A 22,009-nucleotide genomic window follows, 5' to 3' on the forward strand; every position below is an offset into this window, starting at 1 on the left:
CTCGCGATCTTTTGCTCAGAAATCGGTAGATCGATCTATTATTTGTTCAGAGATCGCTAGATATTACAATTTAATAACACAAGAGCGCACGATTTCTTGAATAAAGATCGGTAAATCGCTCGATTTTTTGGTCAAATGTCGCAAACTCTTGCGATTTCTTGCACAGATATCGGTAGATTGACCGATTCCTTGTTCAAAGATCGCTAGATCTTATAATGTCTTACACAAAGATAGGTAGATCGTGCAATTCCTCGTTTAGAAATTAAGATATTAGGATTTTTTCTTGCTCAGAGATTGCAAAAGGTCACGATTTCTTGCTCAGGGATCGCAAAATCTCACGATTTATTGCTCGAAAATCGTGAAAACCCCATAATTTCGTGCACAAAGACCAGAAGATCGCTCGATTCCTTGTTTTTAAATCGACCATCCTACAATTTCTTTATTGAGATCGCAAGATCTGACAATTTTTTCTTTAGAGACTACAAAATCTCACGATTTCTTCGTCAGAGATCTTAACATCTAACGGCTCTTTGCTCAGATACTGTAGTACGGGCTTCGGACCTAAGACTTAGCTATAGGGAAAAGTGCTCTCCCTTCGAACGTTCATGCCTTCGAATAATGTGAGTTTTCTTTTAGTTTTACTAAGAGACTTACGCATTTCTATTAAATGTTACTTAACTTATCATCAATTGTTGATAATTCCGTGATAATTTAGTGTAAATCTCTTACGGAAAACCAAAGAAATTCACATTATTTGAAGGCATGAACGTTCGAAGGGAGAGCACTTTCCCCTGTGGCTTAACTGCTATCATTTATCAGTCAAGATTTTCATTTTGAAAAAAATTAACTTAGGATTGCATTATTGAAGGCAAAACGATCTGTTAGATTCTGAAAAACCATTAAAATTGGTTGCTATTTAGGATTTTCAGACCTTTGGGAACTGGACTAAACCTCTAATCTGAAGACCGCTTAAGTTTCACGATTTTATCCAATAAGATCGGTAGATTGCACGATTTTTCTCTCAGACTGGAAAATCTTACAATTTCTTGCACAAAGAACTTTAGTTTTTTATCGATCTTTTGGTATACATAACACTGAGAGAAATCCGAAAAAGTTAAAATAATATTCCGGAAATGTTTATTTTACCCTGCAGTATTGATCCGAAATCGGTGTAAATATTATGCTGAGGTATTTTCTATTAAAAATGCTTGAGAAAATCACTTGGTACGAAGGATCTTCTGTAGCTTGTCAGAACAATTCATCAAATAGACAGGAAGAATATATCGGTAAGATCTCTTTGGCTAGGAAATTGCATTCAGACATACAAGAAGTATCTTCAGAAATAAACGATTTTCTTCTTCTGTTTTCTATCTCACAAAACTCTGCCACTTCTGGATGTTGTTGAAGTGACTCAGCATCCTGAAGTGGTAGTGTTTTCTGGAGCATTCTGATGAAGTTTTTCTGGTTCAAGGTAGGGTAAGTGTACCAAATTGCGGCCGGCTTGCAATATCGGCCACTTTTTTTATTCCTCAAATTTCCATAATTTTTTTATTTTTATAAAATCTAGAGGTTTTTCGATGCAACAAATCAAAAATGTCGCTTCGACAAACGAGATGATGTGAAAAAGATTTAGAAAGAATTCCGGAAAGGCGAGATAATATGAGAATCAAGGTGGCCGAAATATTACCCAAAGCTATGCCCATATTTTTGTTCATTTTAAAATGTAATAAAAATGATTTTAGCGGAAAACAGAGACGATAAACTATCTACAAGGTTCCAAGCTACATTCTTTAAAAAGAATTAACAAAAAAATATTATATTAAAAATATTACATTTCAAACTTGAGTCTTTGGCGCTTGCATGCAACTATGCCGAAATTTGGTGCAGTTACCCTACTTATGAGATGTTTGGATCCAATGTTATGATCAGAGAAATCTTCTATACACATTCTGGACGTCTGCTTGCAAATTTATCTGCTATCTTGTCAAGCTATAGAAGATCCTGTATCGTTAGCGATTTTCTGACTCTGAGTTTATTAATTATGCCTAATCTTCCTCATGACTTAAATTACTGAAAGTGCGCGGAAACGCATAAATTTAACTCTTCCGTCTTTTTTTTGGGACTCTGAGTACCTAAAAGAAAATTCGGATATTCTGGGAAAATAATTCTTAGACTACATAAAATTGATAAAAAAAACTGATTCCAACGGAAGATTGCAAACTATAAGGATGTTCAAATCCGGGTTATTTTTTTGTAGGACATCGAATTATTCTTGAGGTAGGGGGAAAGTGAGGTACCTTTAAATTGGGGCAGTTTTAAAATTGGATTTTTTCTCCTATTTGTAAATGAAACTAGATCTTATCGTGATATAATGTAGCTTCACAAACCAAATGCGAAGCCAAATTACTTTGTGATAAAGCTCAATTCCATTTCCAAATGGAACTTTTGGAACTTTGAACCATTTCCACAGGATGCAATTCGAACACCTTTAACGCTAGAAAAATTCCTGGTGCCCTAAAGCGAATTCGAACCCGGGACACTTCCGCCGTAGAGCGAGTGCTCTACCACTTGACCCATTGAGTGTCCATTGAACCCCATTATTTCTTTCCCATTTTTCAGAACATTACAAAAGAAAAATATAAATTTTGTAAATTTTCCAATTGTTTTGTCAATTTAAAATTCGCGCGCATCCACTAATGAGTGATTGGGAACAGTTGGGAACTATTTTGAGAACTCCAAAAGTAACAATTCTATCCAACTTCTGAATGAGACATTAGCGACAATTCTCACATTCCAAATACTTTTTCTTTGCTTCTCCCTTTTTTCTTTGCAACAAAATTCTACCTCTTCATCACCCTTGTCATATCCTTTTTTTAGCTAAAATTTACAACAAAAGACAAAAATACCTTTACGTTCCAATCCGTTGCAATTGATAAAGTATAATTTGTTCATTGTCAATTGAATGCAATAAATCTACACTTCTTTTTTTTAAATCTTTTTCTTTTAAAAAACTGTTTAGTATATCCAAATCAATCCCCTGTAGTTCAAGTCAGCGCATTTTGTTCAATAATTTTTTTTCTCATTTTTTTCTTCTAATAATACAATATCTTCATTAATACACAATTGGAAATTAAATATTTTTTTCATCTTTTTTTTCTTTCTTTTGTTTTTTCAACTATATATAGTAGTAGTATACAAACTATACATTTTTTTATATTTTTGTTAATTTATATGTCCCTACTTAAAAGTAAGCTATTTCCTATTAAGATTCGATTTTTTTAACACTCTTTTTCATTTTTATTTTTTTCTTCTTCACTATTTGAAGCGATTTTGTTATCGCTTTTTTTTAATGTTTTTATGTCAGCATTTTGTTTCTCAAGGGTTTTTATTCTCACGTGAAAATCACCTTCATTTAATATTCTAATGTGTTTTTTTTTAGTTTTTTATATCCCACAGTCTAAATATTCCTATTGATTTTAAGAGTTGTATATACTAAAGTATATAATTAAAGGTATACACAGTCAATTATAGTTATAGCAGTAATGTTCTTTCTTTCAAAAAATTCATATAAATCAATTTATATGATTTTTTTATATTGAGTCATCAGATCTTAAGTGCCTTTTGTTGGCTTTCTTGTTTATGCTTTTTGTGTGTCTTTTTAAGTGCTGAAAAACAATAATTTTCGTTTAGCAGTCCATTTGCTCTCACTCCACTATGACGAAGAAGCAGCTATTGTAGTTGGTTGTGTTGTAGCTGAGAGAATACTACTGCCTTCACTACTCCGTTTTAGCTCACTTCCCGTCGTTGTTATTGGACCCTGTCCCCGTGACACTTGAAACAGCACCCGTGAGATTATCAATGCCACCTGCTGATCCAGTATGTGACTCATCACAAGTCCCAGCAGACGCTGTTCCTGCTGCATAAACAGTGGCCTATTGTCTGGATGTCGTGCCAGATGGAGCAATGTACCAGCTGCACGTCTTAGCATATCCAAACTCGTACCCATTGAATCCGGATTGTCCCTCAAGAAACTAATACCATGTTGATTGGCAACACCAAGTGCCGTCTGTTCTGCCTGCTCAATAAATGCCACCAGGTACGAGATACATGGACTCTGCATAGCCACCGTGCGTGCCATTGAACTATCCGCCGCTGCCAAATAATGCAGTAAATTGACCGAAAATTCCCTCAGCACCTGATCCTCATTTCGACACAGATGACGCGTCAACACAGCACAGAGTTTTTCCAGACGCGAAAAAGGCGGTGTAGCTATCACCAAATCCACATTGGCATCTGTTACACAGAGTTTACACAGTGCCTCCAACGCCAGACGTTGCGGCGACAATGACGAATGCGTTCCACACGTTGGAAACGGATCTTGACCATGGGCCGACGGACATATTGCCCAATGGAGCAATCCATCGAGTACCGGACGTGTTATCATCTCATCATACCTCGATAATTCCATATGACCGGATATATTTGCTGCTGCTACTAACATATTTTCGCGTATTTGCACCAAATACTCCCACCACCATTCTGTCTCACCAGCCAAACTACTGCATGAATCTGCAAAATCTGCATCTTCCTCCCTATCATAATTCCTGGTCTTTTGCGTCCTTATCGGATGTTCATGATTCAGAAGCAACAACTTCCCCAAAATAGCGAGAAATGTTGGTGATTTGGCAAATTCAATCTCATTGCCAGGAACAAATGTGAGATTCCTCAGTATATTCGATATTCCAACACAACGACGTGCCAAACTATCTTGACTCTCTGCCACAAGATACAAACTTGCTTCATCTCTCGTATAGCATTCATCTTCATAATCACTCATACGACGCCTTTTGAGTGTCGATGCTGGATCTCGAACAGTCTGTTTTAGATCAAATAATTGATCAATTCTCTCTTCCATCATTTCACTGTCATCAGTCTCCTTCTTCAATCCATCAATCTTCCTATCACCACACATTTCATCCGTTGACACCTTGGCATCATCATCTGCATTCACAGATTCCGGTCCATTTGGTATTCTCGGTTCCAATTCCATGTCAACAGGTCGACAATCACTGTCCATTGGTTCTCTCTTTACCACAGCAGCAGCACTACTACCACTTCCAGCCATCTCCTCCTCATCCTCTTCCTCCTCATTCATCTCCTCCTTAAACCTCTTCATCATCATTCGACTAGGACCACTATTACTATTTCTTTTACTAACACTACCACCACAATTCCTATTTCCACCTATCAACGATGAATTATAGTGCTTCCTATGCTGCTTCGCCGTTGACATACTCAAATCCTTACCCTTCAAATACCGCGCAAATGGAATGTTGACAATTTCAGCCCGGAAACAATTCATAATGTAACTATGTGGATGTGGTTCTGTATGGCCAAAACTCCATGGATCACCACCAACTGTCGAATGTAGTTGACCCATTTTATCTGCATCAACATCCCATGATCTCTTCATATCCAACACAAATATATCATCTTCAGATTGATTTATCTTAACTGGTATACCCTTTCTCGAACTCAATGTATAATTTGTTGTTGATGACAATACTAGGACACGATCATCGGGATTTGGCATATCAATCACACCACCTAGATCAATTGATCCACTATCCCTCAATTCCTTTCCACTTCCTTCTTCTCCTAATCCTCCTCCTCCTCCTCCTTCCGTCTCATCACATTCCCCATTCATTTTAACTTGTGACGACGATACCCATTCATATCCCTCACGATCCTCCATGGTATCAGCATCAAACATATCCGCCAGACTCTTTTGAAAGTGATCCAGCAGAAGATTGAGCAATCCAGGTAAATGGGCTAAACCAAAGTACTGCACTGATGTATCATCAAAGAGGAGTATATTGATAACATCGAGTGCCCATGTACTTTCACCCAATAAACCCGATCGCAGTGACATAAATATCCGCCATGGATCAACAGATCCAACATCTTGTTTGCAAATTCTCTTACGTCGATAGAGAATTGGTGTTGTGGCTTCGACACTGTCCAGCGGAAAGACAATATCCCGCTTTGGCGGAGCACCAGTCGGTGGAAATTGACCCGGTACTGGTTTGGCACCCTGAGGTGGTGGCATACTAATGGGCTTCCCACGTTGCTGTGGAGGTCGCAACTGAGCATTGGGACCCACAACATTTGGCTGACCAGGTCCCAATCCAGCCCAATGAGGTTGACCCTTGTGAAATTACAAAATAAATCTCATTATTGTTAGGCTTCGTCCTCTTTATCAATGGAAAAAGTAGCTTATATATCAAACAAATACTAAATAATAATAAATCGATCAGTAAAACAAGAAATTTTGGATTACGTTTTAGCCGTTTTACCATCTGTCTTGTGATAGGGGAACGCTATCTTGTGTACCGTAGATGCGGATGATTTTGCCCTCCGTGGATGACTTTTTGTTGATGACTAATTTAACCCCTTCCTCTACGTAAGCTTTTCCTTAATTCTAATGTGTAAGAATGGTCCTGACAGATCAGACATGGTAGTTCGGATCGGTAAAGATCATCCTTAAGTCCTAGATATAATGATATAATTTTCCCGGGGGGATCTCACTGTCGCAATAGGCAAGACCGTTGTGTATTTTATCATACTTACGCATTGAATATCTTCTAGTTAACACTACTTTTAAATTAATTATAGCAAAATTGTGGGCAAAAAACTCAATAATTGGGCACGCTGATTTTAAGTTTTTTTCTTGTAAGTTTTGCAGGAATATCTTCATCAACATAAAATTTTGTAGGGATATAGATCTAAGGTTTCTGCATCCAATGATATCATCTTTTTATACTATTGTAAGTAGACTTACAATAGTCTTCTTCGAAACCGACGAATATGCTGAATGGTGCGTGAAAGAGTACATCAAGAAGGTTAGACAAATATTGGTCGCATGCCTATTTGCGGATATTCTGGGAGCCGCATCAAGAACCTTTTCAATAGCAAGGTGGCTAATAAGCGCAAGATACACTGAACTAAACGACCTGGTTTTCGGCGTTCTATAAGCTAATCCTAGAAGCACACGGCAAATGGTGATAAGAGATCTTAAATCTCAACAACACACCAGTTAAAATTGCTATGGCCTGCTTACAAAACACTGTGCTCTTAGCTCAGCTTCCACGTAAAAGAAATAAGCATCAGCACAGATGAGATTACTGATATTGTCTAGAGGACAAAGAGGACAATATTAACATCCTATGTTACTGTCTAGCATTTGGGATGCATCGGAGGATATTTCTGGGTGACACTGTTTTCCCTAACCTCTGTTATGAAATGGTCCCAATCTGGAGCTTTACTGACCTAATGGGTGTAATAGACTGATAAGTCGCAGTGCTTAGGCCTGCTTCGGGACCATCTTGATACTCTTATAATAATAAATATTGATATTATTTATAACAGTTAGAATCCAAAGATTGCAGGGATCCCTCACTAAGTCTGTAATAAGAATTGTTACAGGCCCAACGCCAGAACATGTTGAAGCACTTTCTATCGCTAGCCTCCCAGAATCGATCCCCATTGCCTATTCCAAGACAGCCACGAATCTGACGGCCTCCTTGCTTCACTGATGAAACTGAAGACCGATTGAAGAGACGATTCGAATTTTATTTTTTATTGACTTCTCTCTTCTAGAGCCTTCGTGGCCCTGAGTGTTAAGTCGTTTTTCAGAGGAACTCCCACATGAACTGACTAGGGTTTGATTCCCAGCAGAGGAAGCAATTTTCTCCATTCTCTAGCCTACGACTTCCTATTAACAATTCTGACTGTGTGGATGTCGAAAAAGATGTGAGGTCGTGAAATATGAATACTCATTTCCTCTCCTCCCTTTATATGGCACCCTATGAGAACATTTTGTTGTTCTGGGTCTCAGGCTAACCAATTGTCTATTCTATTAGACCCAGAACATAGAGCTCAAAGCTCCACTTTCCGTGGCTTGATCAAGATCAAGACTGTCTCGCTCTTCACCATCTTATCAATTGACTCCGATTCCCAACTATAGTGTTCATAAGGGACAACATATCTTTCACAGAATAATTTTTTTATATTGTTCATTGATTGACAACTGCAATTTCCTTTCATCGATAGTACTAATTAATCCTATTCATCCACCTCTAAGGGCCTTGACAGACATGAAGATTAGCCGAGACACTGCTTAGCGTAATTATATTAGAAATAATGGTTAAAGTGCATTTCCATAATTTTTCACTAAGTCGCCTCTCGGCTTGAGTCGTAAGTGTGTCTAGGGCATAAGCTTTAAGTTAAGAGAGCGTATTTCTTGATTGTTTGGTCAAATTTGACCAAAAACGAAACCCATGAGATTAAATAACTCTTTGAGATTTTCTTATAAACAAAAAGATTTTGTCAGGAATTTTCCTTGTGTGACTTTAAAATTGTTAAACGATTAAACCCCATTCCTAGTATATGGCCTTCATCTTACTTAGTAAGCAGAATAGATATTATGGAGTGGATGTACTCAACAAAAGTAAAATAAAACGATGTTCCAAATTCCAGATACTGAAGTAGGTCACATTGGTTGTACCAAACAACTGTTATTGACCGAGGGATAACATCGTTGCCTCGCCTGAGATTATAAATCAGAGTCAGAGGCAATCATTAAATGACACCTCAAGCCTTCCAAAAGACTTAGCGTCAACCCAGAAAAATTGCTTACGTTACAACCATTCGTGAAATATGGCATTATTAAAGACTTGGCAAACAGACGTGCTTCAGTAAGAATAAAATCCCTTTGCTCTCGTAAAAAAAATGAAGTATTACAAGCTCATTCTTTGGCAAACACGAGAAACGTGATATGTCGAAGTCAGGTCCCTGTTTAGAAAGACTGCCAAATAATAACAGAATTACTGTAAGGAACGGCAATGCCTACAATGAGCAAAACTAGTGGAGGAATCTCGAGTGATTTCTTAGAGATGATTGCTTTAAATTTATTTAGATTGGATTACTTTTCTTATTGAATTAAAACAGGATGTTGCAGATTCTAAATTTGAATTTAAATAATTATAGAGGTCCGCCTTTATAGTTTAGAGTTCCTTTTATGGTTAGGAGTTGCCAGATAGAAAAAAGCGTAGAAGTGTCAGTTTTTAGAGGGAATTCTGTTGCAAAGGACGCTAAGAGATTGATTGCAGAAATTGAAAGATTTTGATAGAAACTAGGACGAACACGAGTAGGATTGATCTTTGAAAAGTTGATGAAAGAATTACCTGGCAATTAGGATAAAAAAAGTGAGCAGGAATTAAGGGAGATTTAAGAGGGCACCTTTCAACGCTCAGATCATTTCATCCCGTCCCAATTCTTTTCGATCACATAGACTTTGATACGGTATTATTTGAAGAATAAAAAATATTTCCGATGGAAAAATTTGTCAAGAACACAGGATTTTGACAATACTTTTACAAGATTTCACGAGACACCTTACAAAGCAAAGAATATCTTGTAAAATTGTTCGTCAATGTTTGTGAATTCCTACTGGGGACTTACGAAATGCTTGTAAATCGTATAACCCATTAAAATGTTCAGAAAAGTTTGTCCTTTTTCACAAGCATTGTTCGTAACACGATCATTTGACGAACATTTTCTATTCTGTCCGTAAGTTTCCATTAGGAATTCACAAACATTTGCGAACAATTTCACTAAATATTTTTTTTTTGTATATGACAACAATGGTAGCTAAATGTCTTGGTACTTTTCTAAGTGGGGCAGCAAGATTTTACAAGATATTTGCGAGATTCTTTCTAAGTTGAAAAAAAAAGCAAGATTTGTGAAACCTTTTTGAATAAAGAAAAAAATTATGATGGAACAAATTGCCGGAAATACATTGGAAATATTTTCTTCCTCCGCATGAGGGCGCTGCTTTCTCCCGCTAATGGCGCTGGCAACTATTTTCGACTTTTAATTCTCATTCCTTTACTCGAAAAGTCTCAATTAATTGCTCAAACTTAAAATTTTGAACAACATTTCAGTTTGTTATTGGATCATAGGCAAACATTTTTTACCCTCTAGCTCTCTTCATTCGCCTACAACAGAGGTGTGCAAGAATCGTTGAATCCGAATAAACGTCAAAATAAGTTTGTTCTGGTAGCGTTTTAACCATTGACGAACATGTTTTATTTGACGTTTATTCGGTTTCAACGGTTTTTGCACGCCTCCGGCCTACAAAATTTATTTCTTAACCAATTTAGATAGGATTAAAGTATTGAACCTGCAAACACAATAATGACAGTTTCAAGCGGAAATATTTAACCGTTTTTACATTTCATTCTTTTTTTTACTGATCGAAAAAAATGTCTACTAGGGTAAGTGCAGTATCGCATTGACAGTTAAATGCTCACCGTATTTCGTTAATTTACACATTTTCATTGCAATTCTTACGCAAATTCTCAATTACCGTATTACCTTATCTCATACTCGGTGGCACTAGGTGAAAATAATATAAGAAAATTCAAGAAATAAAACGAAAATGTGATAAACGGTGAGCAAAAAAACACTACGATTAATTCCCTTACAGTTTTTTTTGCTCACCATTTATCGAATTTTCTTTTTATTTCTTCAACTTATGAGATAAGGTAATACGGTAATGGAAAATTTGCGTAAGAATTGCAATGAAAATGCGTAAATTAACGAAATACGGTGAGGTTACGGAGAGCATTTTACTGTCAATGTGATTCTGCCCTAGAGGGTAATTCGGAATCATGTATATTTTGATTTTTTTTTTATTTTCTAACCGTTTTAGATACTCAAAGAGGGAAAGAAAATCACGAAGAAGTACAAAACTTTACATTCGAGAGTACTTCTTCGTTGGTTTTTTCCTTTTGCCATCTAAAACTGTTAGGAAAGCTCAGTGTTCCAAATTAGACATGATTCCAAATTATCCCATCTTACTCTACTCATAATACAGAAAAAAATATTGAAAAATAAATAAACAAATTATTCTAAGCAAAAGATTTTCCGACAAAATTAATTGAATTTAATTATTACCTGTTGACTTCCTGGGTAAGGTGGCTGCTGTCCTTGAGGTGGATATCGATCCCACGCTTGCCCGGGCGGTGCTTGACCCGGTCCAGTAGGTGGACCCGGAGGTCTTTGACCACTACTCCATTGTTGTGGAGTGGGCTGTGGTGGGTATTGTCCTCGATACTGTCCCGTACTATTTTGCCAACCACCTAAAACACACAAAAATACCACAATATGTTACACCTTGTTCACAAACACTTTCTCTCAATCAATATCTCTCTTCGTTTCAGGAACATTTCCTTACCATACATTGGTGGCCTTTGAGGGTAGGGTGAATAAGGCTGGGGCTGTTTCTCAAAGTCTGGATGCCTCCTGGGCTGCGGAGCCTGTGGAAAATGCAATAGAAATGCCAAATTTCTTTTTAGAATCTCGTAGCTAAAGAAAATCTCCCAAACCTTATCACCACTTAGAACGACTTTCACACCCATGCAATTAAATTGTAATCCCAAATTTGTGTAAATTTGTTAATAATCTCTATTAACATCCCCTCATCAAGTTTATTATCTTCTTATAAACTAAGAAGCAAAAATATATACAAAAGACCTGTTAGGTAAAAAAATATGCCCTTTTTCACTGTTAAGAACAGATAGGCAGAGAGAGGAAGCGAGAGATAATAAAAGTGGATAGAGAGATTATCATTTAGAACTACATATTTACACATACGTTCTGATGATAGAGGGACGATTTAGCGGGAGACATTGGGGCTACAAGCTGTCGCGCTAGTTGCGAACTCATATTAATAGAGTTGTTCGGATTTTGTGACATCTACATTGAATAACAACAAAACTTTTTTATCAAATAATCTCACACACAAAAATTCCTTCAAAAACTTTCTCCATCAAAAATAAATTTTCTAAATGACACACATTCAAAACCTCATTCATTCACAATTAATTACTTTGTTGCTGGATTTAATTCTTAATTTAAAAAAAAAAGAAAATCCAAGTCTTACCTGATCCGGTTGCCGGTAATAGTCTTGCTGAGGAGGTGGCGGATAAGGACCCGGAGCTCCAGGAGTACCAGGCTGAGGTGGTCCTCCAGTGGGTGCAGGTGTCTGTGATGCACTCACTGGAGGTTGTTGTGCGTAGGGACGCGGTGGTGGTGGATACGGCGATGGAGCACCACCGTATCCTCGGTAGGGATCTGCCGATGTTGGAGGTGCATTTGACGTGGGCGGAGCATTTCTAAAATGCAACCAGACAATTTTTCTTGTTAGTTTTAGCAATATCTATTACGTTTCTAATTTAATTTTCAATTGTATTTAAATTAACGAAAAACTGATGAGTCACTTTGAGACAAAACCGATTATTCTCATAGCAAAATGCATCTACACAGAAAAAATATTTTGTAAAAATGTTTGTAAATGTTTGTGAATTCCAATGTGGGAGTTACAAAATGCTCGTGATTCGTATAAAATTTGTACTCTTTTTTTTACAAACATTGTTCGTAATATGATCACTTGATGAACATTTTTTTTTTACTTTTACAAACATTTGTTCGTAAATGTTCGTAAACACACAAAAATGTTCGTAAAATTTTGTCATTTGTTCGTAAATGTTCGTAAAATGTTCGACAGGAAAACAAACATTTTACGAACAAATGACAAAATTTTACGGACATCTCTTGTGTGTTTACGAACATTTACGAACAAATGTTTGTAAAAGTACAAAAAATGCTCATCAAGTGATGATATTACGAACGATGTTTGTGGGTTATATGATTCACGAACAATTTGTAACTCCCCCATAGGACTTCACAAACATTTACGAACATTTTAGATGCTTTTTTCTTTGAGCGACTTAACTAATGCCCTAATATCTGTCTTCCCATAATATCAATATAAGCCAAACCATTGCATTAAGTGAAAGGTTTTGAAAAAAAAAATGTTTTGTAATATTGTTTGTGAATTACCGACTTGAGAAACTTTGTTCGTCACATCATCACACGAGCATTTTTTGTACTTTTACAAAACATTTGTTCGTTAATTTTGTGTGTTTATGAACATTTGCGAACAAATGTTTGTAAAAGTACAAAAAATGTTCGTCAAGTAATCATTTTAAGAACAATGTTTGTGAAAAAAGTACAAACATTTACAAACTTATTTGTGAATTATACGATTTACAAGCCTTTTGTAAGTCCCCAATAGAATTTCACAAACATTTACGAACAATTTCACGAATTATTTTTTCTGTATATATTCTTTAATGAATATGAACATTTCTCGATAAAGGTTAGCGGTCAAATTCATTACAAAACACATTGTAAAACTCGAGTGATACAAAAATTTCATTATTTCTAGTTTAACATATTCACCTTTCGACTAGGAATACTTATTGACTACCCATCTAATCCATTTTAAACCTTAAAAAAGTTTAGTAAAATTTCCAAAATCTTAGTAAAATATCATTTTATTTTTGGCTTTTTAAAATTTAATTTTTTTTTAATAATTTGTTAACAAACTGTAACCAAAATAGCGTAAATGTGTATATAATTTGATATAAAACCAATTTAAATTTAATATAAAACGCTTGTGTTAGCAGACACTCCATAATATTTAATTTAATTTTTAACGATGGAGTTAATTATTTATGCAGTAATTGGAAATTATTGACGATTATCGTTTAATGAATTTACTTTTTTTTTTCAACGATAAATATTGCAATATTTTTCAATTCATTCAAGCTTAAGTAATTATGGTTTTTTTTAATTGCATTTAATAAATATATTACGGAATTATTGCTGCTAATACAGATATATCCTCAGATAATTTCTCGATTTCAAATTTTTAAAATTAATTGATTTTCTCTTCCCCAAAATTACGTTTCAATACTTATTAATCTTCATTACTTATGAAAATCAATACACTGGAATCCATTACTGGTACATATTCCATCACAAAAAAAAATCAAAAATATTTATGAAAAATTAGCTAGAACTCATTCAAAAATCAATAATTTATTTAATATACGAATTGCTTGATCATCAATCGTCTGATTTGGCTTCGAGGAACTTCTATCTGTCTAGAAAACCGAAATGAGTTGTACTTGCAAAATGTTTTTAGTCCAATGAAAAATAAATAGCAAATGCAGAAGCATATTTCGCAGAACGTTCAAAAACACTCTTCCTTGATTGAATAAAATGATTGAAGAGCCATATTGGACAGGTCATATTGCTTTGATATCAAGTAAAATTACTCAGGAAAATAAAATGAGATTAAAAAGAATCTCAGTTAAAAAGCATTTAAAAAAACTAGTACAGAAACTTTCATTGCTTTAATAAAATCTATCGATTAAAGAGGTGTATAATACCAATCTTATACGGTGCTTCTTTTTTCGATTGTTGCTTTCTCTATCTCAGTCTTAGAACTTTATTAATGTTCAGCTTTTGTAAATTAACTTGAAAAACACATTTCTTGTTAAATTAATTATTAAAATATGACACTTATTTCTTTCAAATTAAATTAAATTTCAATTTAAATTAACCTTTAGAAAATATCTGAAAAAGTACATTTCATATCGAGATAAAGAAAAAATCTCTTTCGTAAATTACAGAGTGGTAAATTTCCAACAAAAATAAGTTAATTAGAAATCTCTTAGATTTTCTGGGAGCCCACGAAAAAAATAAAATACGTGATTCGTTTCATAATGTCTCACAAGGGAGGTCATCGAGTCATCAAATTCAGATTGGCTTCATATTGAGAACATAGACGCGGATAGGGATCATAAGGATCGTGTCATACTCAAAAAGTGCTAAATTTTTTTTTCCTTTAAAAAAAGAGTTAAAAGAGCCGAATTAGCGAGAATCTACTGTACATTTTAGAAAACAGCTCGATAAATGTATTTCCTTACAAAATAGAAGAAAATGACTTTTAGAAAGCTGTAGAGCAGCAAATTTCTTATAAAATTGCGCTAATTAGAAATTTTTGGGGCGCTGGGGTAGCTCGTAAAAAATAAAATATCCGTTTTGTTACTTTTTGCCCCAGTCTCCAATTTCTTAAAATTCAAAGTTCAAAATTTTGTTTGTCCGGAATTCCAAATTTTCCCCTATATCCCTGAATGTTTTAGTGGTATAAACCTTAGAAATAAACAATTCTTTAGTTAAAAAAAAATAAACTTACGTTTCGCCTTCGGGACCATACGGTGGACCATACATTGTCCTATTGGGTGGCGGAAATTGTCCCTGAGCTGGCGGAGGATACTGCCCAGGTGGCCCTGGTGGTCCATACTGTTCCGGTCCACCATACTGAGAATAACCAGGTTGACCCTGATAGGGAGCACCTGTGAAAATTCAAGAGAATACCAATATAAATAATAAAGAACCACAAAATACTTTTTGATTTCGGTGAAAACACACACTCTTCAAAAAAAAAACACCATTAACGGATTATTATAGAGGATATTGTGATTAACAATGTTAATATATCATGCAATTTACTGTTTCTCTTTCGCCCTCTTTCCACTCATGAAACAATATCATTAAAAAAAACACAACTTTTCGCAGATAATTTTGGGTAAAAAAATTACATTTGTGCATTTACAACTGAGAATTTTAAGTAGCAAATAAAATGTACATTTTCTGTTTTTTTTTGAAAATAAAAAACCAACAAGAAAAAAACAGAAAGTGAAAGAGAGAGAGAGGGAGAGATGAGGCGAAAGGAACATACACACAGAGGAATGGCAAAATTAGGATAAATGAGAAAGATGGTGATGGATTTGCACAATTTTCAGCTGTGAATTATTTCAATTGTTGTACCTTGAGGCCGCGAAACAGGGGGATATGGAGCACCCTGTTGATAGGGGGCACGCGATGGCCCCACTGGATCGTCGAAAGGGTTGCTCACACTTATATTATCACCGCTAGCCGGAGGTGCATTACCTATTAATTGATCAACACAAGTCACACAAGCAATTTATTAGTAAAGTTGGTGAATTAAAATGGAAGAGAGATGATATCCATTTGATTAAACCCAGTTTTCTTGTTTCTTTTTTTTTACCTGAGATCCTTTTACAATCTCAGTTTTTTTTCTCATTACATGACTTTTTTATTGTTCAAAAGTATTTTGAAGAAGCTCAAAAAATTGAGGTCAATTTTTGTGAATTACAAACTTCACAACGAATTTCTGAGTATTTTACTAACTTTGATTCAATTAGGATTTTCATGGTCATTCAAATGGTGAATGATTGCAGCAAAATAAATTTAAAAACAAAAATTCAATATAAAAAAAATATGTGTGAAGATTCTAAATGAAGCAGTAAAAAAAAGGAAATGATCCATAATAAAAAAATAAGAAGCCACAATTGAAAATGAAGAACAAAACAAAAGTGGCTGAATTCTTCTCAACATTCATTTTTCTCACATTCATCAACATTTTATTGATCTTCTAGCAGTATTAACTGATTCACCCGAATGAGGGGCTTTATATCATTTTTTTTTTGTAATTCCCTAATGAAAGAATAATGCTGTAAGATATTGTGATATGATTTTTTTTCTTGGTAGATTCTATACATGTTAATGATGATCTTTTTTTAGATACTATGTACAATGTGATTTTTTTTATTGCATTTTCATCCAATATCAAAAGCCTCTTAAGGTGTATTAACACTATTTTGTTAATTACAAAAAAAAATAAAAAATAAAAACGAAATGTTAAATAGAAAGTGAAAAAAAAAATTACCTGGATGAGGTGATTGTGCATTATTTTGCGAAGGAGGCCTCTGCATTGGCGGTGAATTGTAGTCTGGCGTTGATCCCTGAGGATAACCACCTGGATAGCCACCATAGCCATCCATTGATGCTCCACTAGAGCCAGGCGGTGGAAAGGAGTCTTGAGAATTTGATGATCCAGCCACTGACACTATTCAAAGAATTACAATTGAAATTAGAATTAGCTCTTTGCACTGAAAAAACAAATAATTTTCGTAACCAATAATTTTGGAGCATTTTTTGAGGATGTCTATCACAAATAAAATTGTCGTAGAACATGGGAAACTAATTTGCAATTGAGTTTGTATTTTCCGTAGGTGATTGGATCTTGTAATCGAGTCGCTAAATAAATGCACACACGAATATGTCCATTTTGCTCTGAGCGTTTTAATTGTGAAATCTACCGTGCTTTAAAACTTACATAGTTTTGAAGATATCTCGTTAAAATAACATTCCGGAAATGTTAATTTTACCCTGCATTATTGATCCGAAACCGGTGTAAATATTACCCTTTTTAGGTGTATTAGGGGTTAAAGTTACACTTCAGAAGAAGCTAAACTACGCCATGATGATTGTCCTATTTCCATTTAGAAATAGGACAAAAATGCCCGATTTTAAAGATGCCCTATAGAGCATCTTTATAGGGAAGTATACTTCCCCCTAAGTATACAAAAACTTCTTAAACTTCAAAACACTTTAAAGTAAGCCAGAGTCCTGAAACTGTCACGTAGATTGCATCGCAATCTACAAAACTAAATCGTTTTTATAAATAATCGAATATCCAAAGAAAATCGAGCAGTAAAAATTCAAATCGGTCAGTAATAGCTCTGACACACCTTTTAGATCAGGAAAATTTCATAAAGTCAAATACATATCCCTTTCTTTCTTAAAAGTTTAGTATATCGACGGCTCCATTTCATATTATGCTAAGTATACTTAGCTTTATATTACTCCGAGAGATATGTTGTTCCTGAGACCGAGATCTAGGGTAAATTAAGCTAATTCAAAACCTGTTTCAAATGGAAATTTTTCCCTGCTCCAAATGGAAACGTCACTGTTTTCGTGATAAATACAGTAATTAATTAATGTACTTATGTATTTTCTATAAATCAGCTTCATTATTTAGTTAATTTTGCTCCAAATAAAGCAAAAATTCATTCATATTCACAGATTTTAATTTGTTAATTTGTCAGAAAAATTAAGAGTTTAACTTTTCACCAGTGAATTTTTTATCGATCGACATGTTTTCCAATGAAAAACACAATGAGGTGACTGTTGTTTATTGGTTTTGTTTAACATTTATGTCATATTTCTGGATAATTTTAGTTAAATTGAGTGCTAACCTTTATTGTTAACCGTACGTGAAGTTTTCAAATGAAATAATTAATTTATTTCGTACACAAAAAGGGTTTTTCTGAAGTGCTTGCCAATGCTTCAATAGGATACCCTGGAAATATGATTATTTTTTCCAGAGATTTTCTTATTGTTTTAGATAATAAAGGAGAAAAGACCAGTAATAAGAACAAATCCTGTACTCAAGAGCAACTCAACAAGGTTTTTGAAGCCTTTGGTCGCGGTTTGACTTATACACTGTTTGTCTCCAATTAGAAATTTTCCCTTGTCTCCATTTGGATTAATATGTTTCCAATTTTACGCTCGCGTATTTTTCTTGTATTTAAGAATTTTTCAAATTATATCTAAAGAATTTTCACTAAACAGACACATTCTAGAAGAGTCAAGGAGCAAATTTATGTAATTATCTTCAGAAAAAAAAAATAAACTTAATGTGCTGAATTTTCTGTTAAAGTTAAAGCGCCTGGAAATGGTTTTGAATTAGGACATATACCCTATAATCTTTCCGCTAATGAACCAATAAGTAATTTTTGTCCTAAAATCAATTTCATTACTCTCAAAACTTTTTATGGGATCTTTTAATTTTAAGTGATTTATGAAGCGGTTTAAATCGGTTGAGAACTATAAACGGTAAATGATGCGAAAGTACTTTTGAACTCATCATTTTTCAACCTCATATCCTTATTGGATCCACGGGATTAGGACATCTAGATTAGTAGCCTATGCCTGACGATCCTCCGCCACTACAGAAGATGTTCAGTACTTTTGACGTATAGCATCTAAGTTACGAGTTCGATCACTTCGCTAAGCCTGGGAAGCTTTGCCACTCCTATTTATATAGATATGTAAATTTGTACAATTGGCTTAATCAGAATCATTGAATTGGTAAATAAAAATCATTTTCAACTTAGGGCAGAATCACATTGACAGTAAAATGTTCACCGTATTTCGTTAATTTACGCATTTTCATTTCAGTTCTTACGCAAATTCTCGATTACCGTATTACCTTATCTCATACTCGGTGGCACAAGGTGAAAATTATATAAGAAAATTGAAGAAATAAAACGAAAATGCGATAAACGGTGAGCAAAAAATGTACGATTAATTTCTCGTAGTTTTCTTTGATCACTGTTTATCGAATTTTCGTTTTATTACTTCACTTTTCTTATATTATTTTGACATAGTGCCACGGAATATGAGATAAGGTAATACGGTAATGGAAAATTTGCGTAAGAATTGCAATGAAAATGCGTAAATTAACGAAATACGGTGAGGCTACAGCGAGCATTTTGTTGTCAATGTGATTTTGCCCTTAACCATAAATCTGTAAGACGATTAAGGAACGTGATAGTGCAAACCTCAAAGACATGTAAGCTCTTTTACCAAATCAAATGCTTTAAATTATTTTTCCATGAATGATTGTTTAAAAATTGTCATTTTTACAATTCTAATGGAAGTTTAAATATTGAACTATATCACCAATCTAATCTAATAGGGCACTCTTATCAAATTTTTAAAAGAAAAAGGGACTAACTCTTACCTGGTGAAGGAACAGATGTGTTTTTTGCATTCTTTTTCTTGGAGCCTGCCTCCACTTGTTGAATGATTGGCAAAGGATCAATTCCCCCACGATCAAAATGACACTCAAATGTCAAGAGATTTTTCGTGTAGTGCTTCCTGAGAGTATAAGCTGCACTACTGCTTGCACCAATTCCCAGCATACCAGCAATATCCTTCCATGTTTTGCTCTTGGTAACCTGAATATGAGGTTCCGCCCCATGAAAAGCATCATCCGATTGATTGGAGGAAATGAGAGAAAATCCAATTAAAATGTGATGTTTGATGACTACCAATATATCAATTTTCAATATCAAATTCATTTTGTTTCTTTTTTTTATATTTTTTAGTATATAATGCATGTTAAATAATTAACACACCATTTTTTAAATAACCCCCTCTACAATATTTCCATCATCCCTCTGCACCATGTATGACGATATAGAGCAACCAATTAGGGAGCAAACCAAAAATTGAAAATTATTTTTCGACAGAAGCATTGAGTGAAAAACAAGCACCACCCCCTTACAGACCCCCTCCGCCCCTCCCAACCGCCCCTTTCGCGCCATTATCGCGAAACATGTTATTTTGCATTTTCATGTAAATGTACATGAATTTTTGCACAAAAATACCTCTATACATTAGCAGATAAAATTTTCAATTCTTTTTCATTAAAATCAATTTTCAAACAGATTATGTACCATGGTTGAGTTGCTCGTCTAGTGGTGTTATTATATGTGTTTTATTTTGTTAAAAAAAAATAATTACATTCAACAATAACCATCCCCATAATAAATTGTGTGTTACATTATTTTTTTTAGCCATTTCCCTCATTCACCACAAGAAAAAAAAAGACCAACATAATTTTCATCATGATGCATTTTGTGCTCTAATATACATCGATTTTACTCTTGAAATTTGTTACATGACAGCGAGATTTTTGTGATATTAGTGGAGAGAAATTCATGTGAAATATTAGTGGCGCATAACAGATGGAAAAAAAAGGAGTAGGGGAAAATGCCCATGTTTCGTACGATCCCAATCTTCGTAATGACTAATTTTTTCCTGTACAGAAAAAAATATTTCGTAAAATTGTTCGTAAATGTTTGTGAATTCCTTCTGGGGACTTACAAAATGTTCGTAAATCGTATAAACCACTAAAAGTCGTTGAAGTTCGAAAATTCAAATTCAATTTCGAATTTTCATACTAAATTTTCGAACAAGGTAGGGTAAATTTATCAAACACACATAAAAGCTGGCAAGAGTTACTCAGAGATTATGGAGTGATTAAATACTGGGGCAAGAACAGTAAACGTCGTTGTTCTGTTTTTATCCTCACAACAATGTGAAAACCGTCATATTTTGACACTTGAGCACTTCGAAATTCGAACAGGATGTACTTCAGCCACCTTGCGAAAGTATTAAGAAGTAAGAAAGTCTCTTTTTGGCTTTTCAAATAGATATTCGAATTTTTCAAGATCTACTTCTGTACGGAAAGAATGAGCCCAAACAGAAGTAGATTTTGATTCTCCAATAGTGTCTTGAATAAAAGGTAAATGGAACTCTATTTGCACAAAAAGTCGTTGAAGTTCGAAAATTCAAATTCAATTACGAATTTTCATACTAAATTTTCGTACAAGTTGGAGAAAATTTATGAAATTTCACACAAAAAAGCTGGCAAAAGAGTTATTCGGTGATTATGGAGTGATTAAATACTGGGGCAATAACAGTAACCGTCGTTGTTCTGTTTTTTCCTCACAAAACAATGTGAAGACCTATTCGAAAATCAAGCAGAAAAGTCTAATGTGCAAGTTCACGTATTCGCCGATTTAGCGCTGATTGTTCTACCATTTCGAAGTTCGGTATTATTAACACTTCAATAATTAAAAATGATAACAACAGAGTGTAAAAACTTTTGCTACAAAAAGACAATTTTTGTGTAGTTTCGTGGAATTTTTGGATTGCAAAACGTTTGAATTTCAATTTTATTAAAATAAATGCTTTTTTTGTTGAACTTGCTCACTTTTGTATATACATCGGTAACACATTTCTTTAAATATTCGAACTTCCAACAGGTTTTTAAGTAAGTTCTCTCTGATATACATTCGAATCGGTACTGAAAAAACCTCAACGGGAGAAAGCTCTCAAATCGGGTATATTACTGAACGAAAGGAATGCGTCTCGGCTAAAGATCAAGAAATCAAGATCATCAACAATTAACGAAACGTCATCCGTGTCAAAACATTTGATGAGTTTTGTGATCTTGTCACTTGTATCATCAAAGAAAGCAAGAAAATTTATTATTCTCAGAGATTTCTAAAATGAAAATTAACTAAAAATC

The 22,009-nt window shown here is 34.5% G+C and overlaps 1 protein-coding gene across 7 annotated transcripts in view; it reads right to left on the reverse strand.

The window, feature by feature from the left end:
* Nucleotides 1-2,919: 2,919 nt before the first annotated feature.
* Nucleotides 2,920-22,009, reverse strand: part of LOC129810435 (trithorax group protein osa-like) — a 165,220-nt gene continuing 146,130 nt past the window's right edge. For 5 of the 7 annotated variants that reach the window (XM_055860917.1, XM_055860916.1, XM_055860914.1 and 2 more), the window contains 8 exons: nucleotides 19,652-19,868; nucleotides 16,730-16,909; nucleotides 15,808-15,930; nucleotides 15,173-15,332; nucleotides 12,008-12,239; nucleotides 11,300-11,381; nucleotides 11,020-11,204; nucleotides 2,920-6,208 (listed from right to left, as the gene is read on the reverse strand). In XM_055860917.1, coding sequence (XP_055716892.1) covers nucleotides 3,713-6,208; nucleotides 11,020-11,204; nucleotides 11,300-11,381; nucleotides 12,008-12,239; nucleotides 15,173-15,332; nucleotides 15,808-15,930; nucleotides 16,730-16,909; nucleotides 19,652-19,868 — 3,675 coding nt within the window. In that variant the 3' untranslated portion in view covers nucleotides 2,920-3,712. The remainder of the gene's footprint in view (nucleotides 6,209-11,019; nucleotides 11,205-11,299; nucleotides 11,382-12,007; nucleotides 12,240-15,172; nucleotides 15,333-15,807; nucleotides 15,931-16,729; nucleotides 16,910-19,651; nucleotides 19,869-22,009) is intronic. The other 2 variants (XM_055860919.1, XM_055860918.1) reach the window with 1 other exon arrangement.

The sequence above is a fragment of the Phlebotomus papatasi genome, chromosome 1 (genome assembly GCF_024763615.1).
Source record: "Phlebotomus papatasi isolate M1 chromosome 1, Ppap_2.1, whole genome shotgun sequence".
NCBI classification, from domain to species: domain Eukaryota; kingdom Metazoa; phylum Arthropoda; class Insecta; order Diptera; family Psychodidae; genus Phlebotomus; species Phlebotomus papatasi.